The 23101-nt window shown below is 52.9% G+C and overlaps 2 protein-coding genes across 2 annotated transcripts; both read right to left on the bottom strand.

The window, feature by feature from the left end:
- Window positions 1-237: 237 nt before the first annotated feature.
- ATP5MC1 (ATP synthase membrane subunit c locus 1) lies at window positions 238-8612 on the bottom strand. The gene is made up of 4 exons (XM_074557437.1): window positions 8548-8612; window positions 8016-8112; window positions 4915-5084; window positions 238-421 (listed from the first exon to the last, which is right to left on the bottom strand). The coding sequence occupies exons 1-4, from the start codon at window positions 8595-8597 to the stop codon at window positions 307-309; spliced, it is 432 nt and encodes a 143-aa protein (XP_074413538.1). The 5' UTR covers window positions 8598-8612; the 3' UTR covers window positions 238-306.
- A 5993-nt stretch (window positions 8613-14605) lies between these two features.
- GIP (gastric inhibitory polypeptide) lies at window positions 14606-19844 on the bottom strand. The gene is made up of 5 exons (XM_074557814.1): window positions 19667-19844; window positions 18848-18991; window positions 17451-17582; window positions 14883-14975; window positions 14606-14764 (listed from the first exon to the last, which is right to left on the bottom strand). The coding sequence occupies exons 1-5, from the start codon at window positions 19744-19746 to the stop codon at window positions 14755-14757; spliced, it is 459 nt and encodes a 152-aa protein (XP_074413915.1). The 5' UTR covers window positions 19747-19844; the 3' UTR covers window positions 14606-14754.
- Window positions 19845-23101: the final 3257 nt, after the last annotated feature.

Below are 23101 nucleotides of genomic sequence, written 5' to 3' on the forward strand. Positions count from 1 at the left end.
GATCTCCCCCAGAAGGTGAAAAATAAAGATTAAAAAAGGCCCAAAACAGGGAATTCTGTAGAGAAACCCATGGGTTCCTCTGGGAATTCCATCCCAGCCCTAAAACCCAACCTCTGTTTTCTCAGGGCCCAGATTTGGGTGGATTTTTTACAGATCTGACCCCACAGCTGGGATTTCGCACCCCGGATCTCCCCTGGAAGATGAAAAATAAAGCTAAAAAAAGGCCAAAAGAGGGAATTCGGTAGAGAAATCGGTGGTTTACTGGCAGGAGGGCAGCAGCAGCAGCAGGGGCTGTCCCCAGGGGTGTCACATGGCGAACAGGATCAGGAATGCCACCATCAGACAGAAGAGCCCCATGGCCTCGGACAGCGCAAAGCCCAGGATGGCGTACGAGAAGAGCTGCTGCTTCAGAGAGGGGTTCCTGCAATGGGAACAGAGAATGGGAATATGAAATTGGGAATGGGAATGGGGAAATGGGAATGGGGAAAAGAGCTGCTGCTTCAGAGAGGGGTTCCTGAAACGGGAAATGGGAATAGAGTGAGAAAAAATGGGAATGGAAATGGGAAATTGGGAATGGGAATGGGGAGAGGAGCTGCTGCTTCAGAGAGGGGTTCCTGCAATGGGAAATGGGAACAGAGTGAGGAAAAATGGAAATGGGAAAATGGGAATGGGGAAATGGGAATGGGGAAATGGGGAAATGGGGATGGGGAGATGGGGATGGGAAAGGAAAACTGGGAATGGGAAAGGAAAAATGGGAATGGGAAATTGGGAATGGGGATGGGAATGGGGAGAAGAGCTGCTGCTTCAGAGAGGGGTTCCTGCAGTGGGAACAGAGGGAGAAAAATGGGAATGGGAAAGGAAAAATGGGAATGGGGATGGGGAAATGGGGATGGGAATGGGGAATGGGGGAAAAGAGCTGCTGCTTCAGAGAGGGGTTCCTGCAATGGGAACACAGGGAGAAAAATGGGAACAGGAATGGGAAAATGGGGATGGGAATGGGGAAAAGAGCTGCTGCTTCAGAGAGGGGTTCCTGCAATGGGAACAGAGAAAAAATGGAAATGGGAATGGAAAAATGGGAATGGGAATGGGGAAATGGGGATGGGAATGGGGAAATGGGGATGGGAAATTGGGAATGGGAAAGGGGAAATGGGAATGGAAATGGGAATGGGGATGGGAATGGGGAAAAGAGCTGCTGCTTCAGAGAGGGGTTCCTGAAATGGGAACAGAGGGAGAAAAATGGGAATGGGAAATTGGGAAAGGGGATGGGGAAATGGAAATGGGAATGGGGAAATGGGAATGGGAATGGGAATGGGAAAATAGGAATGGGAATGGGAAAATGGAAATGGGAATGGGAAAATGGGAATGGGAATGGGGAATGGGGGAGAAGAGCTGCTGCTTCAGGGATGGGTTCCTGGAATGGGAATAGAGAATGGGAATGGGAAATTGGGAATGGGAAACTGGGAATGGGGATGGGGAAATGGGGATGGGGAAATGGGGATGGGGAAATGGGGATGGGAATGGGGAAATGGGAAAGGGGAAATGGGAATGGGGAAATGGGAATGGGGGAAAAGAGCTGCTGCTTCAGAGAGGGGTTCCTGGAAATGGGAATAGAGTGAGAAAAAATGGGAATGGGAAATTGGGAATGGGAATGGGGAAATGGGAATGGGGATGGGAAATTGGGAATGGGAATGGGAAATTGGGAATGGGAAAGGAAAAATGGGGATGGGAAAATGGGAATGAGGAAATGGGGATGGGGAGAAGAGCTGCTGCTTCAGAGAGGGGTTCCTGAAAATGGGAAATGGGAATAGAGTGAGAAAAAATGGGAATGGGAATGGGAAATTGGGAATGGGGAAATGGGGATGGGGAAATGGGGATGGGAACGGGGGAGAGGAACTGCTGCTTCAGGGACGGGTTCCTGGAAATGGGAATAGAGAATGGGAATGGGAAATGGGAATGGGGAAAAGAGCTGCTGCTTCAGGGGTGGGTTCCTGAAAATGGGAAATGGGAATAGAGTGAGAAAAAATGGGAATGGGAATGGGAAAATGGGAATGGGAATGGGGAAATGGGAATGGGGATGGGGAAATGGGAATGAGGAAATGGGGATGGGGAAAAGAGCTGCTGCTTCAGAGAGGGGTTCCTTAAAATGGGAATAGAGGGAGAAAAATGGGAATGGGGAATTGGGAATGGGAAATGGGAATGGGGAAAAGAGCTGCTGCTTCAGAGAGGGGTTCCTGAAAATGGGAAATGGAATAGAGTGAGAAAAAATGGGAATGGGAATGGGAAAATGGGAATAGAGAATGGGAATGGGAAAATGGGAATGGGAATGGGAATGGGGAATGGGAATGGGGGAGAGGAACTGCTGCTTCAGGGACAGGTTCCTGGAATGGGAATAGAGAATGGGAATGAGAAAATGGGAATGGGAAAATGGGAATGGGAATGGGGAAATGGGGATGGGGATGGGGAAATGGGGATGGGAATGGGGAGAAGAGCTGCTGCTTCAGAGAGGGGTTCCTGAAACGGGAACAGAAGGAGAAAAATGGGAATGGGAAATTGGGAATGGGAAAGGAAAAATGGGAATGGGAAATTGGGAATGGGGATGGGGAAATGGGAATGGGGATGGCAATGGGGAATGGGAATGGGGGAGAGGAGCTGCTGCTTCAGGAGTGGGTTCCTGGAAATGGGAACAGAGAATGGGAATGGGAAATTGGGAATGGGGAAGTGGGGATGGGGAAATGGGGATGGGAATGGGGGAAAGAGCTGCTGCTTCAGGGACAGGTTCCTGAAAAGGGAATGGGAATGGGAAATGGGGATGGGAAAATGGAAATGGGGAATGGGAACGGGAAAAGGAGTGAGAACGGGAATGGGGAATGGAAATGGGGAAGGGGGAACAGGGCAATAGGGAGTGGAAATGGGAATGGGAACGGGGAATGATGCCCCAAACCAGGGAATGAAAGTAGGGAATGACACCAGGAAATCCCAACCCAGAGGATGAATCCAGAGAATGACACCAGGAAATCCCAAACCAGGGAATAAACACAGGGAATGACCCCAGGGCAGCTGTGCAGGGAGCAGCTGGGATGGCACAGGATTGAACAAAATAATTAATTATATTTTTGAATATTTAATTAATTAGATTTTTGAATATTTAATTAATTCTATTTTTGAATATTATTGGATTATTTGAATTGAATATTTAACTGAATATTAGTGGATTATTTTAATTGAATATTTAACTGAATATTAGCGGATTATTTTAAGAGAAGAATCATTTTAATAGAACGGATTACCCTAATAAAATAATTATTTTAACAGAATAATGAGACTATTTTAATAGAATAGATGGTGTTGAGATAATAACACTGTTCTATTAGAATAGCTGTTTTAACAGAGTGCATGATTTTTAAAAGAACAGTGGACTCTTTTTAGGAGAACAATAGATTATTTAAATAAATGGATTATTTTAAGAGGAAAATTGATTTGCTTTAATATAATGAATTAATTTAATAGAAGGAATGGCCCCAAATGCTGGGGAATGGCCCCAAATCCCGGGGAATGGCATCAAATCCCAGGAAACACCCAAACTCCTGGGGAATGGCCCCAAATCTTGGGGAATGGCCCCAAATCCCAGGGAATGGCCCCAAATCCTGGGAAAAGCCCAAACTCCTGGGGAATGGCCCCAAATCTTGGGGAATGGCATCAAATCCCAGGGAATGGCCCCAAATCCTGGGAAAAGCCCAAACTCCTGGGGAATGGCCCCAAATCCTGGGAAATGGCCCCAAATCCCAGGGAATGACCCCAAATCCCAGGGAATGGCCCCAAATGCCAGGGCAGTCCCACCTGGCACAGCCAATGATGTGGCTCCCGAACACGGTGCCCATCCCCTGTCCCCCTGTCCATCCCCTGTCCCTCTGTCCATCCCTGTCCCCCTGTCTGTCCCTGTACCCCTGTCTGTCCCTGTACCCCTGTCTGTCCCTGTCCCTGTCCCCCTGTCTGTCCCTGTCCCGTACCTGGCATAGCCAATGATGAGGCTCCCAAACACGGTGCCCATCCCCTGTCCTCCTGTCTGTCCCTGTCCCCTGTCCCCCTGTCTGTACCCCTGTCCATCCCTTGTCCCCTGTCTGTCCCTGTCCCTGTCCCCCTGTCCTCCTGTCCCCCTGTCTGTCCCTGTCCCACTGTCTGTCCCTGTCCCCCTGTCCATCCCTGTCCCCTGTCCCTCTGTCTGTCCCTGTCCCCCGGTCTGTCCCTGTCCCTGTCCCTCTGTCTGTCCCTGTCCCTCTGTCTGTCCCTGTCTGTCCCTGTCCCCCTGTCTGTCCCTGTCCCCCTGTCTATCCCTGTCCCGTACCTGGCGTATCCGATGATGAGGCTCCCGAACACGGTGCCCATCCCCTGTCCCCCTGTCTGTCCCTGTCCCCCTGTCTGTCCCTGTCCCCCTGTCCCGTACCTGGCGTATCCGATGATGAGGCTCCCGAACACGGTGCCGATTCCCCTGTCCCCTGTCCCCCCCTGTCCCCCTGTCCATCCCTGTGCCCCTGTCTGTCCCTGTCCCCCTGTCTGTCCCTGTCCCCTGTCCCCCTGTCTGTCCCTGTCCCGTACCTGGCGTATCCGATGATGAGGCTCCCGAACACGGTGCCGATCCCCTGTCCCCCTGTCCGTCCCTGTCCCCCTGTCCCCTGTCTGTCCCTGTCCCTCTGTCTGTCCCTGTCCCCTGTCCCTCTGTCTGTCCCTGTCCCCCTGTCTGTCCCTGTCCCCTGTCCCCCTGTCTGTCCCTGTCCCCTGTCCCTCTGTCTGTCCCTGTCCCCCTGTCCCTCCCTGTCCCCCTGTCTGTCCCTGATCCCCTGTCTGTCCCCTGTCCCTGTCCCCCTGTCTGTCCCTGTCCCCTGTCCCTCTGTCCATCCCTGTCCCCCTGTCCCGTACCTGGCGTATCCGATGATGAGGCTCCCGAACACGGTGCCGATCCCCGCCCCCGAGCCCGCCACGCCCACGGTGGCGGCGCCGGCCCCGATGAACTTGGCGGCCGTGTCGATGTCCCGGGCCAGCGGCGAGGAGCGGAACTGCCGGCGGGGCTGCGGCGCGGCCAGCGCCACCTGCCGGACACAGCGGGGACAGCCATGGGACAGGGCAGGGACACGGGGACAGGCAGGGACATGGGGACACATCAGGGACACGGGGACAGGGCAGGGGACAGGCAGGGACAGCTCAGGGGACATGGGGACACATCAGGGACATGGGGACAGGACAGGGACAGGCAGGGGACAGCTCAGGGACATGGGGACAGGGCAGGGACAGGCAGGGACAGCTCAGGGGACATGGGGACAGGACAGGGGACAGGCAGGGACATGGAGACACATCAGGAACATGGGGGCACGACAGGGGACACGATAGGGACAGGCAGGGACAGCTTGGGGACATGGGGACACATCAGGGGACAGGCAGGGACACAGGGACATGGGGACAGCTCAGGGATATGGGGACACTTCAGGGACATGGGGGCACGACAGGGACATGGGGACACATCAGGGATATGGGGACACATCAGGGACATGGGGGCACGACAGGGACATGGGGACAGGACATGGGGACACATCAGGGGACAGGGCAGGGACATGGGGACAGGGCAGGGGACAGGCAGGGAACATGGGGGCACGACAGGGACATGGGGACACATCAGGGGACAGGCAGGGACATGGGGACACATCAGGGGACAGGGCAGGGACACGGGGACAGCTCAGGGACATGGGGACAGGACAGGGGACATGGGGACAGGACAGGGGACAGGCAGGGACATGGGGACACATCAGGGACACGGGGACACATCAGGGACACGGGGACAGCTCAGGGACATGGGGACAGGACAGGGGACATGGGGACAGGACAGGGGACAGGCAGGGACATGGGGACACATCAGGGACACGGGGACACATCAGGGACATGGGGACACATCAGGGACATGGGGACACATCAGGGACATGGGGACAGGACATGGGGACACATCAGGGGACAGGGCAGGGACATGGGGACACATCAGGGACATGGGGACACATCAGGGACATGGGGACAGGACAGGGGACAGGCAGGGACATGAGGACAGGGCAGGGACATGGGGACACATCAGGGACACGGGGACAGTGGGGACAGCGCTGCTGTGGAACTGCTGCCAGGGCTACACGGGGCAGGCCAGTGACATCTGTGGGACATGGGGACAGGGCAGGGGACAGGCAGGGACATGGGGACAGCTCAGAGGACATGGGGACAGGACAGGGACATGGGGACACGACAGGGACAGGCAGGGACACGGGGACACATCAGGGATATGGGGACAGGCAGGGACAGGCAGGGACATGGGGACAGTCAGGGACATGGGGACACATCAGGGACAAGGGGACAGGGCAGGGACATGGGGACAGGACATGGGGACACATCAGGGACATGGGGACACTACAGGGACATGGGGACAGGACATGGGGACACATCAGGGATATGGGGACACATCAGGGACACGGGGACAGTGGGGACAGCGCTGCTGTGGAACTGCTGCCAGGGCTGCACAGGGCAGGCCAGTGACATCTGTGGGACATGGGGACAGCTCAGGGGACAGGCAGGGACATGGGGACAGCTCAGGGACATGGGGACACTACAGGGACATGGGGACACGACAGGGACAGGCAGGGACAGCTCAGGGACATGGGGACACATCAGGGACATGGGGACAGGACAGGGGACAGGACAAGGACAGCTCGGGGACATGGGGACAGGACAGGGACAGGCAGGGACAGCTCAGGGACATGGGGACAGGACAGGGACAGGCAGGGACAGCTCAGGGCTGGCACTTAGCATTGGAAGGGGGGCGCTGGTCCTGACCAACAGCATGAGGAAGGAGGATCAGGGTGAGGATGAGGATGGAAGATGAAGGATGAAGGAGCAGGACGGGGATGAAGGATCAGGACAAAGTGTGAGGATAAAGGTGAGGGATCAGGATGGGGATGAAGGATGAAGGATCAGGGTGAAGGATGAGGATGAGGATGGGGATGAAGGATCAGAGTGAGGATGAGGATGAGGATGGGGATGAAGGATCGGGGTGAGGATGAGGATGAAGGATCGGGGTGAGGATGAGGGATCAGGATGGGGATGAAGGATCAGAGTGAGGATGAGGATGAGGATGGGGATGCAGGATCGGGGTGAGGATGAGGATGAGGATGAAGGATCGGGGTGAGGATGAGGATGGGGATGCAGGATCAGGGTGAGGATGAGGATGAAGGATCAGGGTGAGGATGAGGATGGGGATGAAGGATCAGGATGAGGATGGGGATGGGGATGAAGGATCGGGGTGAGGATGAGGATGAGAATGGGGATGAAGGATCAGGGTGAGGATGGGGATGAAGGATCGGGGTGAGGATGAGGATGAGAATGGGGATGAAGGATCAGGGTGAGGATGGGGATGAAGGATCGGGGTGAGGATGAGGATGAGGATGGGGATGCAGGATCGGGGTGAGGATGGGGATGAAGGATCGGGGTGAGGATGAGGGATCAGGGTGAGGATGAGGATGAGGATGGGGATGAAGGATCAGGGTGAGGATGAGGATGGGGATGAAGGATCAGGGTGAAGGATGAGGATGAGGATGCGGACAAAGGATCAGGGTGAGGATGAGGGATTGGGATGGGGATGAAGGATCGGGGTGAGGATGAGGATGGGGATGAAGGATCAGGGTGAGGGTGAGGATGAGGATGGGGATGAAGGATCAGGGTGAGGGTGAGGATGAGGATGGGGACGAAGGATCGGGGTGAGGATGAGGATGAGGATGGGGTGCAGGATCGGGATGAGGATGAGGATGGGGATGAAGGATCGGGGTGAGGATGAGGGATTGGGATGGGGATGAAGGATCGGGGTGAGGATGAGGATGGGGATGGGGATGAAGGATCGGGGTGAGGATGAGGATGGGGATGAAGGATCAGGGTGAGGATGAGGATGGGGATGAAGGATCAGGGTGAGGATGAGGCCCAAGGCCAGGCTGCCTCACCTGCGCGCTCTCCTCAGGCCGGCTGAACACAGCCACGGACACGGGCCTGGCCAGAGCCCTGGAGCAGCAACGGAACTGCAGGGACAGCACGGGGACACTGGGGACACTGGGGACACCTGGGGACACCTGGGGACACCTGGGGACACCTGGGGGACACCTGGGACACCTGGGACACCTGGGGACACCTGGGGACATCTGGGGACACCTGGGACACCTGGGGACACCTGGGGATACCGGGGACACCTGGGACACCCGGGGATACCGGGGACACCTGGGACACCTGGGGACACCTGGGGACACTGGGGACACCTGGGGGACACCTGGGCACACCTGGGACACCTGGGGACACCTGGGACACCCGGGGATACCGGGGACACCTGGGACACCTGGGGACACCTGGGGACACTGGGGACACCTGGGGGACACCTGGGCACACCTGGGACACCTGGGGACACCTGGGGACACCTGGGACACCTGGGACACCTGGGGACACCTGGGGACACCTGGGGACACCTGGGGACACCTGGGACACCTGGGGACACCTGGGGACACCTGGGCACACCTGGGGACACCTGGGGACATCTGGGACACCTGGGGACACCTGGGGACATCTGGGACACCTGGGGACACCTGGGACACCTGGGACACCTGGGGACATCTGGGGACATCTGGGGACACCTGGGCACACCTGGGGACACCTGGGGACACCTGGGGACACCTGGGGACACCTGGGGACACCTGGGACACCTGGGGACATCTGGGGACATCTGGGGACACCTGGGCACACCTGGGGACACCTGGGACACCTGGGGACATCTGGGGACACCTGGGGACACCTGGGGACACCTGGGACACCTGGGGACACCTGGGGACACCTGGGCACACCTGGGACACCTGGGGGACACTGGGGACACCTGGCACACCTGGGCACACCTGGGGACATCTGGGGACACCTGGGGATACCTGGGGACACCTGGGACACCTGGGGGACACTGGGGACACCTGGCACACCTGGGGATACCTGGGGGACACTGGGGACACCTGGGGACACCTGGGGACACCTGGGGACACCTGGGACACCTGGGACACCTGGGGGACACCTGGGACACCTGGGACACCTGGGACACCTGGGACACCTGGGACACCTGGGACACCTGGGACACCTGGGCACACCTGGGGACACCTGGGACACCTGGGCACACCTGGGCACACCTGGGGGACACCTGGGACACCTGGGACACCTGGGACACCTGGGACACCTGGGACACCTGGGCACACCTGGGGACACCTGGGGACACCTGGGGACATCTGGGGACACCTGGGGACACCTGGGACACCTGGGCACACCTGGGCACACCTGGGGACACCTGGGACACCTGGGGACACCTGGGACACACCTGGGACACACCTGGGGACACCTGGGCACACCTGGGGACACCTGGGACACCTGGGACACCTGGGCACACCTGGGCACACCTGGGGGACACTGGGGACACCTGGGGACACCTGGGGACACCTGGGGACACCTGGGCACACCTGGGCACACCTGGGGGACACTGGGGACACCTGGGGACACCTGGGGACACCTGGGACACCTGGGACACCTGGGCACACCTGGGGACACCTGGGACACACCTGGGACACACCTGGGACACACCTGGGGACACCTGGGGGACACCTGGGGACACCTGGGGACACCTGGGCACACCTGGGACACCTGGGGGACACCTGGGGACACCTGGGGACACCTGGGACATCTGGGACACCTGGGGACACCTGGGACACCTGGGGACACCTGGGGACACCTGGGACACCTGGGGACACCTGGGGACACCTGGGGACACCTGGGGACACCTGGGCACACCTGGGACACCTGGGCACACCTGGGGACACCTGGGGACACCTGGGACACCTGGGGACACTGGGGACACCTGGGGGACACCTGGGACACCTGGGACACCTGGGGGACACCTGGGGACACCTGGGCACACCTGGGACACCTGGGACACCTGGGGGACACCTGGGGACACCTGGGACACCTGGGACACCTGGGACACACCTGGGACACCTGGGGACACCTGGGGACACCTGGGACATCTGGGACACCTGGGGACACCTGGGGACACCTGGGACACCTGGGGACACCTGGGGATACCTGGGGACACCTGGGGACACCTGGGCACACCTGGGGACACCTGGGGACACCTGGGGACACCTGGGGACACCGGCCCAGCCTCCCCTAAACCCCAACCCCAACCCTGCAGCCGCTCCCTGCGAGCACAGCTCAGCATCCCCAACTCTCTGCTGTTTTATGGGGCACTGAAACCCCCCTAAAACACCCCAAAATTGGACAATGAAACCCCCCTAAAACACCCCAAAATTGGACAATAAAGGGTTATCAATCAGTGTTTTTGTTCCAGCACTGAAACCCCCCTAAAACACCCCAAAATTGGACAATAAGGGGTTATCAATCAGTGTTTTTGTTCCAGCACTGAAATCCCCCTAAAACATCCCAAATGTACCCAAAATTGGCCAAAAAAGGGTTATCAATGCAGGTGTTTTATGGAGCACTGAAATCCCCCTAAAACATCCTAAATGTGATCCAAAATTGGCCAATAAAGGGTTATCAATGCAGGTGTTTTATGGAGCACTGAAATCCCCCTAAAACAACCCAAATGTACCCAAAATTGGCCAATAAAGGGTTATCAATGCAGGTATTTTATTGAGCACTGAAATCCCCACTAAAACATCCTAAATGTACCCAAAATTGGCCAATATAGGGTTATCAATGGAGGTGTTTTATTGAGCACTGAAACCCCCCTAAAACACCCCAAAATTGGACAACGAGGGGTTATCAATCAGTGTTTCTGTTCCAGCACTGAAACCCCCCTAAAACATCCTAAATGTGACCCAAAATTGGCCAATAAAGGGTTATCAATGCAAGTATTTTATTGAGCACTGAAATCCCCCTAAAACATCCCAAATGTACCCAAAATTGGCCAATATAGGGTTATCAATGGAGGTGTTTTATGGAGATTTGCAACCCCCCTAAAACACCCCAAAATTGGCCAATGAAGGTTTATCAATGCAGGTATTTTACTGAGCACTGAAATCCCCCTAAAACATCCTAAATGTACCCAAAATTGGCCAATATAGGGTTATCAATGGAGGTGTTTTATGGAGCACTGAAATCCCCCTAAAACACCCCAAAATTGGACAATAAAGGGTTATCAATGGAGGTGTTTTATGGAGATTTGCAACCCCCCTAAAACACCCCAAAATTGGCCAATATAGGGTTATCAATGGAGGTGTTTTATGGAGATTTGCAACCCCCTAAAACACCCCAAAATTGGACAATAAAGGGTTATCAATGGAGGTGTTTTATGGAGCTCTGAACCCCCCTAAAACACCCCAAAATTGGAAGTGAGGGGTTATCAATGCAAGTATTTTATTGAGCACTGAAATCCCCCCTAAAATATCCCAATGTACCCAAAATTGGCCAATGAGGGGTTACCAATGGAGGTGTTTTATGGAGCTCTGAAATCCCCCTAAAACACCCCAAAACTGGCCAATGAAGGTTTATCAATGCAGGAGTTTCTGTCCCAGCCCCCTGCACCAACCCCACACCCCCCAGGCTGAGCACAGCCAGGTGCCAGCCCCAGAAAATCCCATTATTCCCATTTCTCCCCCCATTTTCTCCCAGGATAAAAAGGGATTCCAGAGGCAGCCAAGGGAACCCTGCTGTGCTGCAGGGAGGGAGCAGCCCTGGGGCTGAGCTCGGTGCCAGCCACTCACACGTGGCACCAGAGGTCACCTTGTCCCCTCCCTCGCTGCTCGGAGCCCGGCTGGAACCGCCCGGATCCAGCTCAGGCAGGGCAGGAACCCCAAATCCCAAATTCCTCAAATCCCCAAATCCCAAATTCCTCAAATCCCAAATTCCCAATTCCCCAAATCCCAAATTCCCCAAATCCCAAATCCCAAATCCCCAAATCCCAAATTCCCAAATCCCCAAATCCCCCAATTCCCAAATCCCAAATCCCAAATTCCCAATTCCCAAATCCCAAATTCCCCAAATCCCCAAATCCCCAAATCCCTCAATTCCCAAATTCCCCAAATCCCAAATCCCCAAATCCCAAATCCCCAAATCCCCAAATCCCTCAATTCCCAAATCCCCAAATCCCCAAATCCCTCAATTCCCAAATCCCCAAATCCCAAATTCCCAAATCCCTCAATTCCCTCAATTCCCAAATTCCCCAAATCCCAAATTCCCAAATCCCCCAAATCCCAAATTCCCAAATCCCAAATCCCTCAAATCCCAAATTCCCAAATCCCAAATCCCCAAATCCCAAATCCCCAAATTCCCAAATCCCAAATCCCCAATCCCCAAATCCCAATCCCCAAATCCCAAATTCCCCAAATCCCAAATTCCCCAAATCCCAAATTCCCAAATCCCAAATCCCCAAATCCCAAATTCCCAAATCCCCAAATCCCCCAATTCCCAAATCCCAAATCCCAAATTCCCAAATTCCCAATTCCCAAATCCCAAATTCCCCAAATCCCCAAATCCCCAAATCCCTCAATTCCCAAATTCCTCAAATCCCAAATCCCCAAATCCCAAATCCCTCAATTCCCAAATTCCTCAAATCCCAAATCCCCAAATCCCAAATCCCTCAATTCCCAAATTCCCAAATCTCCAAATCCCTCAATTCCCAAATTCCCAAATCCCTCAATTCCCAAATCCCCAATCCCCAAATTCCCAAATCCCAAATTCCAAAATCCCAAATTCCTCAAATCCCCAGTTCCCACCAGGAATCACCTACCAGCGCTGGGGAGCCGAGGAGAGCCACGGGAGCCTGCATGGTGCTGCTGGATCTGCCACAGAAAAACCACAGAAATTATAAATAAAATTTCAAACAAAACCAACGGTGCTGCTGTAACCAGGCCAGCCCTGCGGGGTCACACACGGCTCGGAGCTGTCCCCAACACGGGGGCACTGTCCCCAAGGTTGTGTCCTCAGGGCTGTGTCCCACTGACCCCGCTGTGTCCCCGGGGATTTAACCCCATTGTGTCCGCAGGGATTTAACCCCATTGTGTCCCCAAGGATTTACCCCATTGTGTCCCCAGTGTCCTCAAGGTTTTACCTCATTGTGTCCCCAATGTCCCCAAGGATTTACCCCACTGTGTCCCCAAGGATTTACCCCATTGTGTCCCCAATGTCCCCAAGGATTTACCCCACTGTGTCCCCAATGTCCCCAAGGATTTACCCCATTGTGTCCCCAATGTCCCCAAGGTTTTACCTCACTGTGTCCCCAAGGATTTACCCCATTGTGTCCCCAATGTCCCCAAGGTTTTACCCCACTGTGTCCCCAAGGATTTACCCCATTGTGTCCCCAATGTCCCCAAGGATTTACCCCATTGTGTCCCCAAGGTTTTACCCCACTGTGTCCCCAATGTCCCCAAGGATTTACCCCATTGTGTCCCCAATGTCCCCAAGGTTTTGATTCACCATGTCCCCAAGACTTTGTCCCCACTCTGTCCCCAAGGTTTTAACCCCACCCTGTCCCCAAGGATTTAACCCTACCCTGCCCGCACCACGTCCCCAAGGTTTTGTTCTGTGTCCCCAAGACTTTGTCCCCACCATGTCCCCAAGGTTTTGTCCTCACCATATCTCCAAGGTTTTAACCCCTCCGTGTCCCGACTGGTCCCCAAGGTTTTAACACCACCCTGTCCGCAGCGTGTCCCCGAGGCTTTAACCCCCGTGTCCCCACGGTTTTAACCTCCCCGTCCCCTCCGCGTCCCCGGCTGTCCCTCCGCCCTCACCCGGCCCCGTGTCCTCCCCGTTAATCCCCGCTCGGTGTCTGCCCCGGTCGGCTCCTCCCGCCCTCCCTCCCACCGCGGCGCCCTCACAACCCCCGAGGGCAGCGCAGGCCCCACCGCCCGCCGGGCAGCGAAGGGCACGGCCCCAGCGAGCATCGGCCGGGCCCGCGGCTCTGCCCGGCAGCCCTGGGAGCCGCGGTAGCCCCGGGATGTGCGGACAGGGCCGGGCCGGGTCCCACCTGCGCGGGGTCCGCTCGGGCCGGCGGCGGCAGCGGCTCTGTGGGCAGCGTCACCTTGGCCGTGTCCCCCCCGGCGTCCTCCGCGCCCATTGGCTGCCGCCGCGCGCGCGCGCCCGCGCCCGCCCTCCCCATTGGCCGAGGGCCGAGGAAACCCCGCCTCCCCGCATCCGGGCATGGCGGGAAGGAGGAGGGTGGGGAGGGGCGGGGATGAGGGTGGTGATTGGTGGGTTGAGGACGAGGGCGGTCGGTGATTGGGTGAGGCAGCTGTCAATATGGCTGTGGGCGGGAAGGGGGTGGGGCCAGTGGCGTGAGGGAGGGTTTGGGGTGAGGAGAGAGTTTGTGGGGTTAAAAGGGTTTTTTTGTGTTAAAAAGGGTTTGTGGGGTCAGAGAGGGTTTGTGGGGTTATAAAGAGGGTTTGTGGGGTTAAAAAGAGGGTTTGTGGGACCAGGGAGGGTCCTGTGGGATCTGGGAAGTTTTTTTGGGGTCAGAGAAGGTTCTGTAGGACCAGGAAGGGTTCTGTGGGGTCAGAAACGTCGCATTTCAGCTCGGGATTAAACTCCTTTATTTTTATATAATACCTCCTGTATTATTATTATTATTTGTCATTTTTGTTATGATTTCTCCTTTATTTCACCACCTGCTTCCTCCCACCGTGCCCGGAGAATTCCATGGAAATCCTGGAGTTATGCGGCCCTGACAGGGGAAAAAAACCCCAAAATTTGTAAAAATTCCCCTCAAGGCTTCTTTGGGAATGTGATCACAAAAATAAAAAACTTAAATTCTGGGGGATTTTGGGGTTTCAGGGACTCACGTGGGCCTGCAGAGCTCGCCCGACAGCAGCCACGTCAGGAATTCCTGCTCCCAAAATTCCCTCAGGTCCTCGGAGCCTTCCAGAGCTGGAAAACTGCAAAAAAAAAATTTAAAAATTTAATTCATATTTAAAAAATATTTATTTTTTAATATTTTAAAATTTAATTCAGTGAAAACAGAATTAAAGGGGAAAAACAAATCCTGGTTTTGCATCTCCTTCTCCCAGTCCTACATTCAATTTTAATATTTTCTTGCTGGGATCAAGACCCCAAAAAATTGGTTTTCATCTGGAAAAGGGGAAATTCTTTGGGTTTTGGGATGGCTGGGATGGGGTTTTCTGAGGGTTTGGCCCCAAAATCCTCTGGGAACCCCAAAATCGGCTTTTGTCCCCCACCCCAAACCCTCATTTCTGGAGGTGTTTTTATGGAAAAGTGTAAAAATTACAAATACCCTCAAATTCCTTAAAAATAACAGCAAAAAAAAAAAAATCCCCAAGTTCTGTACAAAACACAAAAAAATCCCAAAATTTCTGTACAAAACTCAACAAATCCTCCCCAGTTCCATTAAAAACCCCACAATACCCTGAATTCCAACAAATTCCTGAATTCCATTAAACCAGTCCCAAAAATGCCCCAAATTTCCATTAAAAACCCAACAAATCCCCCGAATACCATAAAAAACCTCCAAAAAGACCCCAAATTCTGCACAGATCCCCAAATTCCCATTAAAAAACCCAACAAATCCCTGAATTCCATTTAAAACACCCCTCAAAAATAACCCAAACTTCCATTAAAAACCCGTCTGCTCCCCCAAATCCCATATAAAGAAACTCCAAAAATACCCTTAATTTCCTTTAAAAAAACCCAAAAATACCCTAAATTTCCATTAAATAAACCCCAAAAATACCCTACATTTCCATTTTAAAAAAAACCCTCAAAAATAACCCAAACTTCCATTAAAAACCCGACTGCTCCCCCAAATCCTATATAAAGAAATCCCAAAAATACCCTAAATTTCCTTTAAAAAAAACCAAAAAGACCCTAAATTTCCATTAAATAAACCCCAAAAATACCCTACATTTCCATTTAAAAAAACCCTCAAAAATAACCCAAACTTCCATTAAAACCCCGACTGCTCCCCCAAATTCCATATAAAGAAACTCCAAAAATATCCTGTTTCCTTTTAAAAGCCCACATATACCCTAAATTGCCATTAAAAAGAAAAAACAAAAATACCCTAAATTTCCATTTAAAAAAAACCCTCAAAAATAACCCAAATTTCCATTAAAAACCCAACAAATTCCTGAATTCCATTTAAAACACCCCTCAAAAATAACCCAAACTTCCATTAAAAACCCGACTGCTCCCCCAAATCCCATTTAAAGAAACTCCAAAAATATCCTAAATTTCCTTTAAAAAGCCCACATATACCCTAAATTTCCATTTAAAAACCCCAAAAATCCTCCAAATTTCCATTAAAAACCCAACAAATCCCTGAATTCCATTTTAAAAAACCCCTCAAAAATAACCCAAATTCCCATTAAAACCCCGACTGCTCCCCCAAATCCCATATAAAGAAATCCCAAAAATCCCCTAAATTTCCTTTAAAAAGCCCACATATACCCTAAATTTCCATTTAAAAAACCCCAAAAATAACCTACATTTCCATTTTAAAAAAACCCTCAAAAATAACCCAAACTTCCATTAAAAACCCGACTGCTCCCCCAAATCCCATATAAAGAAACTCCAAAAATACCCTAAATTTCCTATTAAAAAAACCCAAAAATCCCCTAAATTTCCATTAAAAAAACCCCAAAAATACCCTACATTTCCATTTAAAAAAAACTCAAAAATAACCCAAACTTCCATTAAAAACTCGACTGCTCCCCCAAATTCCATATAAAGAAACTCCAAAAATATCCTAAATTTCCTTTTAAAAGCCCACATATACCCTAAATTTCCATTTAAAAAAAAACAAAAATACCCTAAATTTCCATTTAAAAAAAACCTCAAAAATAACCCAAATTTCCATTAAAAACCCAACAAATCCCTTAATTTCCATTTTAAAAAAACCCTCAAAAATAACCCAAACTTCCATTAAAAACCCGACTGCTCCCCCGAATCCCATATAAAGAAACTCCAAAAATATCCTAAATTTCCTTTTAAAAGCCCACATATACCCTAAATTTCCATTAAAAAAAAAAAACAAAAATACCCTACATTTCCATTTAAAAAAAAAACTCAAAAATAACCCAAACTTCCATTAAAAACCCGACTGCTCCCCCAAATCCCATATAAAGAAACTCCAAAAATACCCTAAATTTCCTTTAAAAAAAAACCAAAAAGACCCTAAATTTCCTTTAAAAACCCCAAAAATACCCTACATTTCCATTTAAAAAAACCCTCAAAAATAACCCAAACTTCCATTAAAAACCCGACTGCTCCCCCAAATCCCATATAAAGAAATCCCAAAAATACCCTAAATTCCCTATAAAAAAAACCCCAAAAATCCCCTAAATTTCCATTAAAAAACCCCAAATTCCCATAAAAACCCCAAATCCCGGCCTCACCTCTGCCTGTCCCGGTTTTTCCAGAGCCACCCCAGGAACGTTTTGGCTCCCGGGGTTCCAAAATCGGAATTTTCCCCATCCCCGGCCCCTTTTGGGGTCTCCGCCTCCCTCCTGAGCAGCTCCGCGCCGTCACTGGGACAGGAAAAATTGGGGAAAAATTGGGAAAATTCCCGAAATGATCCCAAAATTCCAGCAGAGGGTGCCAGGATCCCGCTGTGGCGGAAATCCCAGGGGAAAAATAATGGGAAAAATGGGAAAATCCCAATGGCAAAGAGGGGAAAACAGCCGGGATTTGGGAATTGGGAATTTGGGGGTTCTGGAATTGGGAAATTTGAGGAATTGGGGGTTTGGGAATTTGGGGATTTGGGGAGTTTGGGATTCGGGATTTGGGAAATTGGGGAGTTGAGGAATTGAAGAATTTGGGAATAGGGCATTTTGGGAAATTCAGGAAAACCAGGGATTTGGGGTATTCGGGAATTTGGGGAATGCATTAATTGGGGGATTGAGGAAATTGGGAATTCGGGCTTTGAAGAATTTGGGAATTGGTGGAATTGGGGAATTCAGGAATTTGGGGATTCTGGAATTAGGGAATTGGGGATTTGGGAACTTGGGGAATTGATGAATGTGGGAATTGGGGAATTTGGGAATTGGGGAGTTTGGGAAATTGGGAATTGGGGAGTTTGGGAAATTGGGAATATGGGAATTCAGGAATTGGGGGATTCAGGAATTCGGGGATTGAGGAATTTGGGACATTGGGAATTGGAGAATTCAGGAATTGGGGAGTTTGGGAATTGGGGAATTCAGGAATTGGGGAGTTTGGGAATTGGGGAATTCAGGAATTGGGGAATTAGGGAATTCAGGAATTAGGGAATTCAGGAATTAGGGAACTGGGGATTTGGGAACTGGGGATTTGGGAACTGGGGAATTAGGGAATTCAGGAATTAGGGAATTCAGGAATTAGGGAACTGGGGATTTGGGAACTGGGGAATTCAGGAATTGGGGAATTTGGGAATTCAGGAATTAGGGAATTCAGGAATTAGGGAACTGGGAATTTGGGAACTGGGAATTTGGGAATTCAGGAGTTGGGGAGATTCAGAATTGGGTGATTGGGGAGACTGAGGGATTTGGGGAACTGAGAGATTCAGAAATTCAGGAATTGGGGAATTGAGGAATTTGGGGAATATGGGAATTGGGGAGTTTGGGAATTGGTAAATGGGGAATCGAAGAATTCAGGACTTGGTGAATTGGGGAATTGAGGAATTGAGGACATTGGGAATTGGGGATTCAGGAATTGAGGAATTGGGGAATTGAGGATATTGGGAATCGGGGATTCAGGAATTCGGGAATTCGGGAATTCAGGAATTCAGGAATTCGGGGATTCGTGGCCTGGAGCTCACTGGCTTTTCTTCTCGCGCCGGGCCAGCAGCCACTCCACGAAGTTCTTGCGCAGCACGTGGTCCATGGTGCGGCTGTAATCGCTGGCCAGCGTGGCCTCGGAGTAACGGCGGGACAGACGGACAGCGGGGACAGACGGGCCGGCACTGGGACAGACGGACAGAGGGGTCAGGGGACAACGGGGACAGATGGACAGCGGGGTCAGGGGACAGAGGGGACACACGGACAGCGGGGACAGACGGGCTGGCGCTGGGACAGACGGACAGCAGGGTCAGGGGGACAGAGGGGACAGACGGACAGACGGACAGCAGGGTCAGGGGAACACAAGGACAGCAGGGACAGCACTAGGACAGACGGACAGACGGACAGCACTGGGACAGATGGACAGCGGGGTCAGGGGGACAGCAGGGACACACGGACAGTGGGGACGGATGGGCTGGGACAGACGGACAGGGGGGACAGACAGACAGCGGGGACAGGGGCTGATCCCATGGGTTTGGGGCGGATTCCCTGGGTTTGGGGCTGATCCAGGGAGCCTGCGCCAAATCCATGGATTCCGGCCCGAGGGGCAGGAGGAGGCTCCCGGTCCCCGAGGTCGTTCCCGTTCCGGTTCCCCGGGGCCATTCCCGGTTTTCCGGGGCCATTCCCGGTTCCCCATCCCGATCCCGGTTCCCCATTCCCGTTCCCGGTTCCCCATTCCCGTTCCCGGTTCCCGTTCCCCGCTCCCCCCGGGGCCGTTCCCGGTTCCCCATCCCGATCCCGGTTCCCCATTCCCGTTCCCGGTTCCCCATTCCCGTTCCCGGTTCCCGTTCCCCGCTCACCCCGCGCTCTCCTCCGCGCACGCCGCTCCCAGCCCGGCCAGCAGCAGCAGCGGCAGCGCCCGCAGCGCCCGCAGCGACATCTTCGGCTTCTCGGGACCACCGGGACAGCGATCGGGATCTCCGGGACCACCGGCACCTGCGGCTCCTTCCGGCAGCACCGGAGGCTCGGGATGCGATCCCGTCCCGCAGAATTCCCGGCCAAATCCCCCATCCAAATCCCCCATCCCCAAATTCCCCATCCCAAATTCCCCATCCCAAATTCCCCATCCCAGAGCTCCTCCCCAAATCCCCCATCCCAAATCCCCCATCCCAAATCCCCCATCCCAAATTCCCCATCCCAAATCCCCCATCCCAAATTCCCCATCCCAGAGCTCCTTCCCAAATCTCCCATCCCAAATCCCCCATCCCAAATCCCCTCATCCCAAATCCCCCATCCCAAATCCCCCATCCCAAATCCCCCATCCCAAATTCCCCATCCCAAATCCCCCATCCCAAATCCCCCATCCCAAATCCCCCATCCCAAATCTCCCATCCCAAATCTCCCATCCCAAATCCCCCATCCCAAATCCCCCATCCCAAATCCCCCATCCCAAATCCCCCATCCCAAATCTCCCATCCCAAATTCCCCATCCCAAATCCCCCATCCCAAATCCCCCATCCCAAATTCCCCATCCCAAATCTCCCATCCCAAATTCCCCGTCCCAAAATCCCCCATCCCAAATCTCCCATCCCCAAATTCCCCATCCCAAATCCCCGATCCCAAATCCCTCATCCCAAATTCCCCATCCCAAATCCCCCATCCCAAATCTCCCATCCCAAATCTCCCATCCCAAATCTCCCATCCCAAATCTCCCATCCCAGGGCTCCTTCCCAAATCCCCCATCCCAAATCCCCCCATCCCAAATCCCCCATCCCAATCCCCCATCCCCAAATTCCCCATCCCAAATCTCCCATCCCCAAATTCCCCCTTTCCCAGCCCGTCCCGCTCCGCTCCCGATCTCCGGAATTCCTGGCCCTGGGATCGCCCAACCCCGCGGCTCCATCCCGGAGCGGGAATGGGAACGGGAATGGGAATGGGAATGGGAATGGGATGGAATGGGAATGGGAATGGGAATGGGAATGGGAATGGGAATGGGAATGGGATGGAATGGGAATGGGAATGGGAATGGGAATGGGATGGAATGGGAATGGGAATGGGGAATGGGAACGGGAATGGGAACGGGAATGGGAATGGGAGTGGGAATGGGAATGGGAATGGGAACGGGAACGGGAATGGGAGTGGGAATGGGAATGGGAAACAGAATGGGAATGGGAATGGGAATGGGAATGGGAATGGGAATGGGAACGGGAACGGGAATGGGAGTGGGAATGGGAATGGGAATGGGAATGGGAATGGGAACGGGAATGGGAACGGGAATGGGAATGGGAATGGGAATGGGAATGGGAGTGGGAATGGGAGTGGGAATGGGAACGGGAATGGGAACGGGAATGGGAATGGGAATGGGAATGGGAGTGGGAATGGGAATGGGAACGGGAATGGGAACGGGAACGGGAATGGGAATGGGAATGGGAATGGGAATGGGAATGGGAGTGGGAATGGGAACGGGAATGGGAACGGGAATGGGAATGGGAATGGGAATGGGAATGGGAATGGGAGTGGGAATGGGAACAGGAATGGGAATGGGGAATGGGAATGGGAATGGGAATGGGAATGGGAATGGGAACGGGAATGGGAATGGGAATGGGAATGGGAAACGGAATGGGAATGGGAACGGGAACGGGAATGGGAGTGGGAATGGGAACGGGAATGGGAATGGGGAATGGGAATGGGAACGGGAATGGGAATGGGAATGGGAATGGGAATGGGAAACGGAATGGGAATGGGAACGGGAACGGGAATGGGAATGGGAATGGGAGCGGGAACGGGAATGGGAATGGGAAATGGGAACGGGAATGGGAATGGGAATGGGAATGGGAATGGGAACGGGAATGGGAACGGGAATGGGAATGGGAAACGGAATGGGAATGGGAATGGGAATGGGAGTGGGAATGGGAACGGGAATGGGAATGGGAATGGGAGTGGGAATGGGAACGGGAATGGGAATGGGAATGGGAATGGGAATGGGAATGGGAATGGGAACGGGAATGGGAGTGGGAATGGGAACGGGAATGGGAATGGGAATGGGAATGGGAATGGGAATGGGAACGGGAATGGGAGTGGGAACGGGAATGGGAATGGGAATGGGAATGGGAATGGGAACGGGAATGGGAATGGGAATGGGAATGGGAACGGGAATGGGAATGGGAACGGGAACGGGAACGGGAATGGGAGTGGGAATGGGAATGGGAATGGGAATGGGAATGGGAACGGGAACGGGAATGGGAATGGGAATGGGAATGGGAGTGGGAATGGGAATGGGAACGGGAATGGGAATGGGAACGGGAACGGGAATGGGAGTGGGAATGGGAATGTCCTGCAGGGAATCCCCCAATCCCAAATCCTCCCCGGAACAATTTCCCTTCCAAACCCCAAGACCACAAAGAGAGCCAGAATTCCCATTTTCTCTGTGGAATTCCCATTTTCCCCAGAATAACAATTTTCACCAGAAATTCCCCCTTTTCCCCCCACTAATTCTCTTTTTTTTTTTTTCCATGGAATTCTCATTTTTTTCCTCAGAATTCCTATTATTTTCCATGGAATTCCCGTCTTTCCCAAAATTCCCATTTTTCCCCGGCAGTTCCCATTTTCCCTGGAATTCACATTATTTTACCCTGGAATTCCTCTTTTCCCCTTGTAGTTTCCATTTCCCCCCCCCAGAATTCACATATTTCCCCTGGAACTCCCATTTTCCCCATGGAATTCTGATTTCTCCCTGGAACTCCCATTCCCCCCACAATTCCAGCATTTCCCCCAAAAATTCCCATTTCCCTCAAAATTCCCATTTTCCCTTGTAGTTCCCATTTTCACCACGGAACTCCCAATTTCCCCTCTACTTTCCATTCCCCCACAATTCCAGCATTTCCCCCTAGAATTCCCATTTTCCCCTGTAGTTCCAATTTCCCCCAGAATTCCCATTTCCCCCCAGAATTCCCATTTCCCCCCAGAATTCCCATTTCTCCCTGGGATTCACATATTTCCCAAAATTCCCATTTTTTTTTTCTGGAATTCCAGTTTTCCCCCAAAAATTCCCATTCCCCCCACAATTACAGCATTTCCCCCTAGAATTCCCATTTCCCCCTGTAGTTCCAATTTTCCCCAGGGTTCCCATTTCTCCCTGGAATTCCCATATTTCCAGGAATTTCCATTTCTCCCCAGAATTCCCATTTCCCCCAGAATTCCCATTTCTCCCTGGGATTCACGTATTTCCCAAAATTCCCATTTTTTTTTTCTGGAATTCCAGTTTTCCCTGAAATTCCCATTCCCCCCACAATTCC

The sequence above is a fragment of the Zonotrichia albicollis genome, chromosome 23 (genome assembly GCF_047830755.1).
Source record: "Zonotrichia albicollis isolate bZonAlb1 chromosome 23, bZonAlb1.hap1, whole genome shotgun sequence".
NCBI lineage: Eukaryota > Metazoa > Chordata > Aves > Passeriformes > Passerellidae > Zonotrichia > Zonotrichia albicollis.

Bases quoted from the DNA above. Each gene is read 5' to 3' on its own strand.
- ATP5MC1 (XM_074557437.1), bottom strand. From the start codon at position 8,597: ATGTCCCCAGGTGTCCCCAGGTGTGCCCAGGTGTCCCCAGGTGTCCCC. The intron at 5,085-8,015 runs GTGAGGCAGCCT...TGTGTCCGGCAG, and splicing joins GGCCTGAGGAGAGCGCGCAG to GTGGCGCTGGCCGCGCCGCA. The intron at 422-4,914 runs GTACGGGACAGG...TTCCCATTGCAG, and splicing joins CTCATCATCGGATACGCCAG to GAACCCCTCTCTGAAGCAGC.
- GIP (XM_074557814.1), bottom strand. From the start codon at position 19,746: ATGTCGCTGCGGGCGCTGCGGGCGCTGCCGCTGCTGCTGCTGGCCGGG. The intron at 17,583-18,847 runs GTGAGCTCCAGG...TTCCTGTCCCAG, and splicing joins CGGCGCGAGAAGAAAAGCCA to TGACGGCGCGGAGCTGCTCA. The intron at 14,976-17,450 runs GTGAGGCCGGGA...TTTTTTTTGCAG, and splicing joins AAAAACCGGGACAGGCAGAG to TTTTCCAGCTCTGGAAGGCT.